The following is a 13,510-nucleotide window of genomic DNA, read 5'->3' on the forward strand; positions in this document are numbered from 1 at the left end:
CTCTTTGGTGTCTCTTGCTAGCTTTTACAAGCCTCCAACACTTTGGAGGAAGTTCGAATGGGAGCCAAAACTCCACGCGCAAATGAACACAAAGATGAAGCACACACTATCTCTCAATGGATCTCACAAGGCACTAGGGCTAAACTCAATTGAGTAGCTCTCAATTGCTTGCTCTCTCTTTTGTGGCACTTGTGTTGGTTGTAGTGGGCTAAATCTTGTGTATAGGATGTATCAATGAATATATGTGGTTGGGAGGGCTTGAGTATGTCAACTAGATGACTTGGAATGTTGCTTGGACTCCCACACCCTGAAGTGGCCGGTTGGGGTGGTATTTATAGCCACCAACCAAAATATAGCCGTTGGAGAAGGTTGCTGGCGATGGGCGCACCGGACAGTCCGGTGCACACCGGACAGTGTCCGGTGCGCCAGCCACGTCATCCTATCCGTTGGGGTTGGAGCTGGTCGACCGTTGGAGGCTTTGTCCTCATGTGGCACCAGACAGTCCGGTGCCCCTCTGTCCTTCTGCTCTGACTTCTGCCGTGTGTACTGTTTCGCACTGTACGCTGTCAGAGTTGACCGTTGGCGCGAGGTAGCCGTTGCTCCGCTGGCGCACCGGACAGTCCAGTGTACACCGGACATGTCCGGTGAATTATAGCGGAGCAGCCGCTGCAAATTTCCGAGGCTGCCAAGTTCCGGAGCCGCGTCCTTTTGGAGCACCGGACACTGTCCGGTGTACACCGGACAGTCCGGTGAATTATAGCGCGCCGGCTCCTGGAAAATTCCCGAGGCTGAGGAGTTCTGCTCGAGGTCCCTTGGTGCACCGGACACTGTCCGGTGCGCCAAACCAGGGAGCCTTCCGGGATGCCTTTAGCTCTCTATTTTGAACCCAACTTTGGTCTTTTCAATTGGCTTGTTGTGAACCTTTGACACATGTATAACTTATACACTAGAGCAAACTAGTTAGTCCAATTGTTTGTGTTGGGCAATTCAACCACCAAAATTAATTAGGAACTAGGTGTAAGCCTAATTCCCTTTCAATAACCTATCTTTCTAATTATATTTTTATGCATATATATATTTAGATGCAATCATGGACACTTATCACACTCAATCAAAGAACCAAATCAAACAAGGTTCATAAGAACAAGCAAGCAAGTGCATACATACCTACCAAAAATATTTTTTTCTAGGATTAGGTGTCCTATTCCTAAGGATCACTTTAGGTTCAGGATTCCAAGGTGTGAAATCCTTTTGGCTTTCAGGAGTGAAAAGGTAAGATGAATCAGAGGGTAAGTAGCACAAGATGAGAAAAGATATAGAAAAGATTAAGGAAAGTTTTAGAAAGAATCGGAGTAAAGGTAAGTAAGTAGGTAAGGGTTGTCCAGGTCTATCTAGGTTACATCCTACAGTCAACATTGCTCCGATACCACTTTTGTCACACTCGGATTTAAGGGCAAACCCGGGCGCGTCTCAAATGTATGCTAGGATCAAGTCTCACACATATGATGACTCATGGTACAGAAATCAATGTCATATCTTTATTAAATAATCGGAGTTTCTTTACAAAATAACTAAATACAATACACCATATGACGACGAGATCCTCCACCATTAAAGTTGACTGGGAGACGATGGCCTAGATCTCTCCGAAATCATCTTCATGATTCTCCTCTGGTGGTACCTGTTCTTAACCTGGGAGTGATTATAGCAAGGGTGAGCTCCCATACGGTCATCGCTCAGCAAGTGTGGGGAATAATGTGCATGATCTCACTTACGGTGGGGGCTCATGTGTAGTGTAAGGCTGATCAACAAATAATGGTTAAGGGTGAGTATTGCTTTTAATAAGTTGGTCAAAATTTTATTAGCAATTACTAAGTATAAGTGAATACCAACCCAAAATAATAGATCATAAGTAACAATAATAATGCTTCCCATAATGCAATGCATGACAGGTTAAGTTTAATTCCATAATTTAATCATGCGAGAGTCCTGAGCCGCTCTTGACCGTGAGCACGGCTGATATACCAGTTTTACACTCTGCAGAGGTTGCGCATCTTTACCCACAAGACGTGTTTCCCGTGTAGCCAGGGTTAGCTAGACCCTTAGACACTTCCAAGGTGAATGGCTAGGGATCCACTGCGAGGCCTTTACAAAGTTCCACTAGCTTGAGAAAACCCGCTACGGTTTCAGGTAGAGGGGGTATAGAAATCCCTCGTCCGAACAGCTATCACAGACAGTTCGACTCGAGAACCTCCCTATACTTGCGGCAACTCCTCCCCGCTTGCCCCTTTCGGGTAAGGTAATCTCTCACTAGCTTTCCTAATTAATTGGCCAAGGGCATCCCATTAAACCCTTGTGGTAGCACTGTTTTCTCAGGTTAAGCTCCATGTTCCAATTAACAAAATGGTCTTATTATGTATGAGAGTAAGCCAGCAATAATAAATTATATTGGAACATGATCATAATCATATATAGCGTTAATCCCAAAACCAGGTAGAGCAATAGCAGAACTACCCAATAATTCATTTATATGCAAGGTGTGGGGTAAACAAAACTAGGTAACCTATTAGGTCCCATCAGCTTAACCTAACAGTGCGAGCATTGGTGAGAACATAACAGCTAACATTATTAGGTCAAAGAATGTGATCAAGGACACAACTTGCCTTTTTGGGTGCAACTCCAGGTACTTCTCTAAGTTGGGCTTCAGGTTCCTCGTAACCTCACTTCTATTCGTAGCAATATATACAGATAGACAAGGAATAGGTAAAAATAACATTACACCAAACATGAAAACAAACAGTGTAATAATATTCTACGCGTCGCTACAAAACCGTAGGTTCAAGAACCACTAAAATCGGAGTTAAAACGGAGAAGATATGGATTTTCTAAGTTTTCTATAATTATTCTTATACTATAAATCAACTTCCCACGGTTTATTCATTTTTCCGTTTATTTATTCCCATTGAAATGGCCTGCGGGTTCGATTTCTAGAGATGACAGGGTGCTCGGTGTAAAAATATGGACCTATCTGCGATTACTATTGACTAGGCATGGACGGCGGGCTGATTATGCAAAAATGTAGGGACTCTTTAGCAAGTATACGTGACCGAAGGGGTATCGCAGTATATGGGCCGTTGGATTCTCGATCTTCGGCTAGGATTAGATTGGATCACGACATAGTGCCCCAACAACTACCAACCACATATCTGCAGATCAGCGGCCAACAACTACTGTATACCAGAGCTGTCCGATCGGCGATCTACGCCCACCATCGCTACTGACCGAATCGTTACTCAGCTCTTAATCTCGACCGTTCGTTAGAGATTCGGTGGTCACGCTATCTCCTCCTCCTTTACTGCCCTGCGACGACCAGCACGCGGCGGCGCTGTGTGCCGACGGCGGCGCCATGGCCGCGATTCCCTGCCCAACACATCTGAGCCCCTAACCTCGATTCTATAGGCGCATCATGTGGAGGAGACGATGGGGAATTAGGAGGGCATGAACTCACCGGTGATTAAGGCCGTGGTGGTGCAGACCACGAGTAGGGCGACTCGGCGGCGATGAAGCAGCTCCGGTGAGAAATCTCCCGTACTCCGACCAACTATTCCACCCGGAAAATCCACGTATGTGGGCGGCGTGCACCGGCGACACCTCCCGTGCACGTGGTTGGAGCTAGGCGGCTCGGAGCGTGAAGGTCAACCGCGGCGGCCTTCCCCCCCGCGCTCTCTCTGTCTCTCTCGACCCTCTCGCTCTCGGCATGCGCGATGGCGTAGACACGAGACGACTCCGGTGGCGAGGCGGTGGCCATGTGCGGCCCGTCTAGCCCCGGCGACGTGATGCGGTGTCTCTCCTCCTCCACTGGCGCTCAAGGACTCGACGGGGTCGGCGGTGGCTCAATAGGCTGCGAGGGCCAAGGGAGGGGTCGGCTTTATACGCCAAGGAGTGGGGGTCGTAACGGCCAGAGAGGAGTTTGTTATGCGCAGCCGTGGATCGTATCCCGCCTGGATACGGTTGTCACGGAGTTGGTTACATACGGACCGAACGTTCGGCTGGGACGGCGAAATACGCGCGCGCGAAGTCCGTTTCGAGCTGGGAGACGGTGCTGACCTCCCGGGTCCAGCGCTCAGAGAACGCAGGAGGCGCCCGATGCGTGCGCGTCACTGGCCTAAGGGGTCCGCCGGTCAGCGTTGAAGCGGGGGCGCTCGGCGGCCCACACGGCTGAAGCAACGGAGGGAAGGGGTGGCTGGGCCGGGGCAGATACTTTGGGCCCGCGAGGCTGGTTTCTTCTTTTCTTTTTCTTTTTGTACATGTTTTCCTTTCTCATTTTCATAATTCAAATTCAAGTTGGGTTTCGAACTTCCACTCAAGTTTAAATGCACAAACAAAAGGAATCAGCATGAATGCAAAGTATTTTACTCATTTATTTGCTACCTATTTAACAGCTTGTTCGGCTGCCCATATTTGGGGTACTGTAGTGGCTGCAAAACACTGTAGCAGCTGCAATCCATAGAGACAAAAATACTGTAGAAGCCGCAGCCGGATTGCAGCCGCAACAAGGGCAGACGAACAAGCCGTAAGTACATACTTCTAGATATGAAATTCACACACGCAACATAGTTATTTCAAGGAAAAATATTTTCTAGTGTATAACCGTTATTAAGAGATGCTTTTAATCTTAAATCCTTAAAGAACATTTACAAATATAAAATTAAACAAGGGATGACTTAATTCATATAGGAATCTTCTTACTTAATCTTTTATTAGAAGCTGTATTTATTTTAGGAGAAGTAATTTCAAGGGTGAGAAAATTCTTATTAAAAGATATTTGAATTTCAAACCTTTGGAGAATTTTATTTAAATCCCCAAAATAAAATTTTTGGTGTTACAATCTCCTTTCCTAAAAAAATAAAGAAATCTCCTAAACAACAAAACAAAACAAAACAAAATAAATGATAATAATAATAATAAGGAAAATACTTTTTCTCACAAGGTACACCAATGGTAACAATTGTAGAGTACAAAATGCTAATATCATCTCTATGAGTTTTTCTACAATTCACTCTTTAAATCATCATTTGGAGAGTCATTTGCACAAAATCTCTTTTTTTTATCTTTCCACTCTCTAACATCTTTTTTATATCTTGTGCGCACGCTAAAAACTTGTTCCCGTACTCTATCTTTGGCCTGTGAGAAATTCAAAATAGAGCACGACTATATTTAGATATAACCAATTAAAGAAGTCATTGGAGGATTTTTTTTTTTCTAAAAATATCAAAATCTCTATTATTAGAGATTAGGAAGAATATAGTGAGTTTTTTAGTTGCTCTAACTATGGCAATGACTACTAATATAATGTTTTGTAAGCTAAAACTGAAACTATGGATTAAAAGGCATTGACGCGGTCTATATCGATTTTTCATGTATTGTCGAATCACACATATTACATGAATATTTTTTAAGCAACACACTGCATTATTTTTTTAGATTACTGCATTATTATTAGTATTGGCATATCTAAAACTAAGTTTTTATTTACTATCTTTTAATTTAGTGCAGGTCGTCTATGGCAATGATGATACCACAGATGGTCAGCTCAAACAGCAAATAAAATTGTTGTCCGGTTATTCTCTGAAGGCGCTCTGGTTCGCCATGCCGATGTTCTATGTGTCCCTGACTCATCACTATTCCACATCAACAGCATTTAGTGTCGAAGACACGCTGTTCCTGGCTGGTATCATCACCGATGCAGCACTCATCCTGCTGCTGCCAAAATGGGGCAACGCCTTGGTCTGCATCTCATGGCTCCTCCTAGAGTTTTTTTTTTTTTTTTTTTTGACAGAAAGGGGAAGAACCCCCCTATTTCATTAAGAAATAGGAAACATAACAAAACGAGTGCAATTACATCCAGGCGGCGAACTTAAGGTACCATAGACCTCAAACGCCTAACCGACGATCAACTACTGGACAGCCTTACTACAGACTGTGAAGTCACTAGCGATTTTATTGAGTTCGACTTAGCGAAACTCACACACGAGATAAAGACCTAACGATGGAAAGTATCAAAAGCCGACCATTCATCAGCTAACATAACGATATATTACAAACCAGCAGCCAAGAGCCAGCAGAGAACTACCAAACTGCAACCACACATCAATAAGCAAGACAGGGCCAAAGACTTTTTGTCAACCCACGATCCTTCTGGACACAGGAGCCCATCCTTTCGCGCGCGCAAAGAACTCATTTACCGTCCTTCGAATTCGCAAGCTTCCTTCCAGCAGCATCTCTCTTGCTGTCTCGCTCTGCAAAACAGACCAAGCATCGAGCCAAAAGCAACAGCTATAGATCACTTCTATAGGATCAAAAACCAACTTGCCATTAAAACAAGCATTATTCCTTGTTCTCCAGATTGCCCATAAAACTGCCCCACAACCCACCAGCACTAGATTGCGAACAGATTTGTTAAAGGATTGAATCCAATCACAAAACAAGTGAGCAGTTGTAGAAGGAGTAGAAGACAAATTAAAGGCAACCTGGACAATTCTCCAAATAAACTTCGCAACAAAGCACTCAAACAAAAGATGAGGAGAGGATTCACAGATACCACAAAAGCTGCAATCCGAGGAACCCACCCAACCTCTTTTTAAGAGATTCTCCTTAGACAAGATACCATCCTTCAGAAGAAGCCATAGGAAAATTTTTATTTTCTGAGGAAACTTAATTTTCTAGAGAAATTTATAAGGGACTTTCACAGCATCACTTCTGATACGAGAATATAGCGACTTGACAGAGAACCCCTTATTCTCTAGAGTCCAAATAGCTTTGTCCCTCTCATTTGATAAGACAAAGTTCTCACACATAATCTAGAGGGTTTCAAATAAAGTGGTGGTTTCGGGCCCCAAAATTCTTCTAAAACTCAAAGAATTGAGATTAGACTGAAGAGCACAATTCACGGTAATATTCTTATCAAAGGTTAAGTCAAAAAGCCTTTTACATCTTACAGCCAGGGGGGAATCGCCACACCAGGTGTCAAACCAAAAACTGGTGTCCTCACCATTCCCAATGATTTTTTTTCTGTATTTAAGGAAATGATCCTTAACCTTCATTAACCCTTTCCAGAAGTGGGAGTCATTGGGTCCTTTTTTCACCAAAGCTAAAGGAATTCCTTTCAGATATTTAGCTTTGACAATCTTCTGCCACAGCCCATCAGAAGAATCTAATTTCCACAACCATTTGGTTAAAAGGCTGATGTTCATGCATTTAAAGTCCACCAACCCTAAACCCCCTTGGTCCTTTGGGAGACAAACTGTGTCTCAGTCGACCAAGTGGTACTTTCTAGTAGCACAACCCCCTTGCCAAAGCAGCCTTTTCCTATACATGTCTATCTTTTTTAGAACCAGATTAGGAGCTGGATAAAGAGACAACATGTATAAAGGCACATTAGCCAGACAACTATTAAGCAAAGTTACTTTTCCCCCATGCTAAGAAACCTCCCCTTCCAGGCTCCCAACTTTTTTTCCACCTTTTCTTCTGTGGGGAGCCAAAGGGAGCAACCAATTTTCTTGTTATCAATAGGGATACCCAAATACTTCAGGGGCAGCTCTTTGTAAGGGCAAGTGAAGATTTCAACAAAAGAATCCTTAAGAGTTACTGCATCACCAAAGCAGACCACCTCGCTTTTATGAAAATTTATTTTCAAGCCCGACATTTGTTCAAACAAGAGTAAGATAAACTTCAGATTCCTAGCCATACCCAAGTCATTTTGCAACAAGAAGATGGTATCATCTGCATATTGGAGATTTACCACCCCATTATCTACAATATGAGGAATGAGCCCAGTAATTAAGCCTTCTTGCTGAGCTTTTCTAACTAAATTAGAAAGGCCATCCGCAGAAAGATTGAAAAGAAGAGGAGAAAAGGGGTCACCCTGTCTGACCCCTTTGTGAGTAGAGAAGAAAGGACCAGTTAAGTCATTTGTCCTAACAGCCACCTTGCCACCTCTGACAGTTCTCATAACCCAGTCACACCATTTAACTCCAAAACCTTTCATAATCATCATTTGATATAAAAACTGCCAATTAACCTTGTCATAAGCCTTTTCAAAATCTATTTTTAACAAAATACCACTTTGTTTACCCCTTTTCACTTCATGTAAAATCTCATGTAGGGCAACAACACTATCAAGAATATACCTCCCTCTAATAAAACCAGACTGAGTATCACTAATCACCTTTTTGATGCAACAAGCAAGCCTATTGTTCAGAACTTTAGTAATGATTTTGTAACAAACATTTAACAGACAAATTGGCCTAAAATATTTCATCTCAGACGCATTCTCAACCTTAGGAAGCAAAGTAATCACACCAAAATTCAGACGTTCTATGGGAAGCACTTCATTATAAAAATCTACAAACAATGCAAACATATCCTTTTTTATAATATCCCAGAAGGTCTAGAAGAATTCCGCCGGCAAACCATCGGGGCCCGGAGCACTATTGTGTTTTAACGAGTCAATCACCATTTTAATTTCATCATAAGAGAAAGGGGAAGTAAGAAAATTTCTATCATTCTCATCTAGCTGGGTCAAGTTAAGGTTTCCCATGCTAATGTGAGAAATATTCGAAGGACCAAACAGCTCTTTGTAAAAGTCAGTAGCCACTTTGTTCAACTCCATTTCACCCACGACAACAGAACCATTATGAAAAAGAGATTGAATTCTAATCTTTCTTCTTCTCCCTTTAGCTTTCAAATGGAAATATTTTGTATTCCCATCTCCTTCAACCACTTGTTTCTCTCGAGCTATCTATTTCATTTTAATTTCTTCTTCAGAAATAATTGATCTCAAGGCAAGCTCGCATTGCAATTTTTCTTGTCTTTCCGATTCAGACAAGATCTTACATTCACTCTCAATGTCCCAAGAATTGATTTTTTCTGAATCAATTCCTTTTTAGTTTTTTTATAAGCTCCTTCAACATTACAGTGCCACCCTTTCAAAGTCTTTTTGAGTCTCTTTATTTTTTCTTTCCACACATCAATACTGCACCTACTCCTAACCGGGAGACACCAGCTGTTAGTCACTACCTGGCGAAAATCGGCTCTAGAATTCCAACACAATTCATATCTAAAGATCCTATTAATAGGGGCACGGTCGCCTGTGTCAAGACATAAAGGGGAGTGATCCGAAAAGGACCTATTTAAACCAAAAATCATCACACTCCGATACGCCAAATCCCATTCTGGACTTACCAAAAACCTATCAAGTTTTTCAAAGGTAGGGTCTAAACGGTTATTGGACCAAGTGTACTGTCTACCAACCAAATCCAACTCAATCAAGCCATATTGCTCAATAATTGCATTAAAGAGAAAGCTCCATTTATTAGTACCCCCAGGCTTATTTTTGTCACTCTCTCTTCTAATGATATTGAAATCCCCACCAACAAGAAGGGGGAGAGAGGAACTATGACAAAAGGAGGCCAGCTCACATAAAAAATCCCTTTTACTGACTTCTTGAGCAGCACCGTATACATTTAAAAAAATCCACGAAAAATTCTTCTCTTTTGTGAGTGATAAGGCTGCTGATCATAAACTTACCACACTTGTGACTAAGAATGTCAAAGGTATCAGAGTTAAAGCCCGACAGCAACCCACCAGATCTCCCATTGGGTTCAGCAGAGACCCAAATAAAACTCCTAGTGCCACACAGACCATCCAACCAATTCTGATTAAAGACTTTCCTATTGATTTTCTGTAAACCAATAAAATCCAACTTCTCTTCACTTGTGAGTTCCTTGATAAACTCATATTTGCCTTTTTTTTCAAACCCTGATAATTCCATATGATGCCTTTCATAGGAAACTAGGATATTGAGAGTGAGCCTTGCCCTTTTTTTTCTCCTCTTGCTAGAGGAGCCTTTGGCAGCAAAGGGAAAATGTTTTTTCCCTTTTGATTTTTTGGACCCACTTATGTAAACCATGTCCAAGGCACTTTCCTTTTCTAAATTAAGGAAAAAGTCCTCATCAGACACATTTCCCATGTCATTTTGAGAGTCATCAATGGGCTGTGAAGAGACTACGTCACGATCTTCAGAAAGAACCAGAGGAGAAGAGTCCTGTCTACCACCACTTGAGTTCAACATAACATTTAATTTGGTTTCTTCAAGCATTTTTATGTCCTGAAGACTGAGCTCTATTTCATTTTTATTATTTCCTAGGCACACACCTAACGAATTTGCAAGGTCTACTAGCACAGCATCTTTAGTATTTAAGACAGAGAAGGGATTCCAGCAGTTACCTTTATGTATGAAGGTGTCTTTAGCTTCAGCTCTGTTGATAGCTTTCTCAGTAATGTTCAAATCATCATCAGCTTCAAGTCTTGGGCTCCTCCTCAGCCCCTCAAACCCCTCTGCCATTTTAGCTTTGCCTTTTTTATCTCTCTGAGCAACCACCCCATCACCAGTGTTCTCAGCTTTGCAATTTTCATTCCCACTTTCTTGTGAGCACTGCAGATTGACACCCACACTTTTAGCTAACTCAGCCAATTCCTGAGAGCTAAGGAGATCCTCCTCACTGAGCTCCAAGTTAACCTGACCTCCACTGTCCTCTTCATTGTGCTGCAGTGTTTTGTCCCCTTTGTGGGTTATCTTTTGACCTTCACTCTCAGTAACAGTAGCAGTTTTTCTAGAGTGACCTTTGCCAGCCGAAGAAGCAACCTCATTCTTCTCCTTGCCGTCCACAGACTCCTTTCTAGCTTTTTTCCCTGTCGATTTAGACATAGATCCTTCAGAAACACATGTATTGGATTTCACTCTCTTACCAAGATTCGAATTCTCCTCATTCCACCCTTCTTCCACAATTGAATCCACTTTAAAATACACATCAAACAGAAAAGGCTTGACACCAACTTCCACTATTTTTGGAATCATGTTAATGCTCTTAACATGAACCTTAAACTTGACCGACTCTGACATCTCCAGAGATTTTAAATCCACTTCCTCAACAGCCCCCAAGATCGATCCCAGCTCGCAGATAGCCTGGTAGTGTCTTAACTCATCTAGCACATTCTCCGCACTCATCCAAACAGTATGCAGCCTTGCTTTCGCATTAGCCTGACAGTTCCAGGGCAGCACCATGATTTTAGCTCCGGACATCTTCATTTTGACCTCTATAAACTGACTCAGCTCATCTAGCTTATCTTGAGACGGAAAATGCATCACATAACCAGCTGGACATTTCTCTGCCTTCCAAGTTCTTCCCCAAGGAAAGTGAAAGCTAAAATCCTTTTCAAGCTCAGAGGCAGACACAAACCCTTCCAGAATCTTAACCAACCCCAAGCAAGATAGATTAGGTTTCCTGAGACTGGGTTTAGCATACTGGGATGAGAAGAACCCTAGCCCATCTGCAGCCATGCCCACAATCGGCATCATGGGCTTAATCTGTCGCGGCCAAACACATTTAGCCATCACATGGGTGTCCTTGCGACAGATCTCACACCAAAGAGACTTGCAGCAATCCCTTGCGTGATGACCTTCTTCCCCACACTTCTGGCAGAAAAATCTCCTCCCCATTTCATTCTCAGACCCAGAAGAATGAAGGGAGAAATTAGGGTTACCTTGCACGATCATTTCGCCAGTGGAAGAAGAGTCGGCTACATCCTTTTTGGGGATCGTCTTTCCAGGGGGGAGGCCTCAATCTCCAGCTCAGATTCCTGTTTCTACTCCACTGCGGCGGATCGCGAGCCTCCTCCCTGTTGTTCCCAGTGCCCCATTTTTGGCTCCAACCTTTGGCACCCATCGCCTCACGCCTTGCAACCGGCAGAGATCTCCCCGATCCAATCCTCGACCACTCCTCCTCCGAGGACGGGGGCTGGATCGGCACCCACCTCCACCCACCACTGAAACTAGATCTCACCGAGGAAGGGGATGACCAGATCGAGGCAAGTAAAGCGGCCAAGTGAGGGAGCGAAGGAGAGCCGATTAGGTCAAGTTGCGGCACAGCGGTTTCCACCCTTGATTTGGCTAGAGGCGATGTGTCTTCATCCTATGCCCCATCCCACATCGAATGGGCCTCCAAACCACCATGGGACCGATCTCCATTAAACGGCTCAAAGGAAACATCAACCCCAGGAACCCACCCCCGCCACAGCCTCATTGCAACAAAATCACATGGCTATCGGCAGCAACGGAGAAGCCCAAGGAGGAAGGCGGCCTAGGAGAGGGGGGGGGAGAATAAGAACACCTCACCAGAGAGGACCAGAGGACGGAGGACGAGAGCCGACGAGTTCAATCTGAATGTCTGGCCTGCCACGGGAGGACTACTAATGGGTGTTTGTCGCCGGCGAAGGGCCCGACGAAGACCAGGCGAAGGGGTCGACGAGGCTACCAAGACCGGGGCACCTGGCGTAGGATGGCGGACCCTTTTTCAGCTCCTCCTAGAGCTGGCGACCTGCCTTCTGATCCTGTCATTCAACAAATACTACGCCTTCGCCATCCTCACCGCCGTCGTCGCCCTCCTCCAACCGAAGCTGCGGCATGCGGCAGACAGACACGTGTTGCCATCCTTCACACAGGACATGATCGGAGACGATGAGGACAGTCCATACCTGGGCCATTTGCTGGACCTTTCACAAGGCATCGCCAGTTCTGGCGGCCTCTTCACGGCGATCGCCGGACGCTTCATGGTAGGGCCATTCAACACGGTTGGTTTCTTCTTCTTCTGTGCGATAGCTCTCGGGCTGTATCTGTCCATGGTGGTGACGGTGGGAGCTGTGTCTCGTCCCCACGCCAAGTGTCTCGCCATCGTCGTCGTGGTCCTCGTCGTGCTCACGCTTATCGCCGCCTGCATCCTATTTGTTGGGCACTCGGGAAGCAAGCCGCAGGTTGTCACCTAGTAGATCCATAGATCTTTATCTACTTAATTATCCTTGGCATTCTGTTTTTCTTTTAGTTTACTTGTATGTATCTGTCTATCTGAGAATGATGTCCGATGCATGCTCCCGTTTGTTGCATTTTTTTCACAATGTGATTTTATTGGTTCAAATAAACACAGCAGTGTATCGTTTAGAATACAAATAACATGGAAGTTTTCTGAACTCTCCTTTCATTTCTGCCAGCTGAAATGTGAGCGAGTGTTGGCTTTTACACTGGATGAGGCAGGTTACAGCACAGTTTTAGACCTGATTTACAAATGGCTGGTCTAATTGATTTCAATGCCATTACGCCCTTCCCCAATAATACACCAGCTCCGTGCAGCAGCTGTACCTTCACCTAGCTCTAGCAACAGCGCTGCGCTAGTTTACTGCTGCAACCACAACTGAAATAGTCAGAAGCGAACAGGCCCATTGGTTCATCATAATTAATTTGTAAAGAAAGCAAGCAGCCAACAGGCAAGCGCGCAGAGCAAGAGCAAGCCAGTAAAGAGACTAGCAGAAGGCCCAAGTGGCAGCCCAATATCGTATCCTAAACCCAACGTTGGATGGAACCAATCCATGGATCTTATTTGCTTATTATTATCCCTGG

General features: G+C 44.1%; 2 protein-coding genes across 2 annotated transcripts; one reads left to right on the plus strand and one right to left on the minus strand.

The window, feature by feature from the left end:
• Window positions 1–5,835: 5,835 nt before the first annotated feature.
• LOC103629048 (uncharacterized) lies at window positions 5,836–11,939 on the minus strand. Its single transcript, NM_001357028.1, has 2 exons — window positions 10,288–11,939; window positions 5,836–6,299 (listed from the first exon to the last, which is right to left on the minus strand). The coding sequence occupies exons 1-2, from the start codon at window positions 11,615–11,617 to the stop codon at window positions 6,238–6,240; spliced, it is 1,392 nt and encodes a 463-aa protein (NP_001343957.1). The 5' UTR covers window positions 11,618–11,939; the 3' UTR covers window positions 5,836–6,237.
• LOC118472159 (uncharacterized) lies at window positions 11,524–13,094 on the plus strand. The gene has a single exon (XM_035959882.1). The coding sequence runs from the start codon at window positions 12,313–12,315 to the stop codon at window positions 12,880–12,882; it is 570 nt and encodes a 189-aa protein (XP_035815775.1). The 5' UTR covers window positions 11,524–12,312; the 3' UTR covers window positions 12,883–13,094.
• The last annotated feature ends 416 nt before the right edge of the window (window positions 13,095–13,510 follow it).

Source organism: Zea mays, chromosome 6 (assembly GCF_902167145.1).
Source record: "Zea mays cultivar B73 chromosome 6, Zm-B73-REFERENCE-NAM-5.0, whole genome shotgun sequence".
Classification (NCBI taxonomy): Eukaryota; Viridiplantae; Streptophyta; class Magnoliopsida; order Poales; family Poaceae; genus Zea; species Zea mays.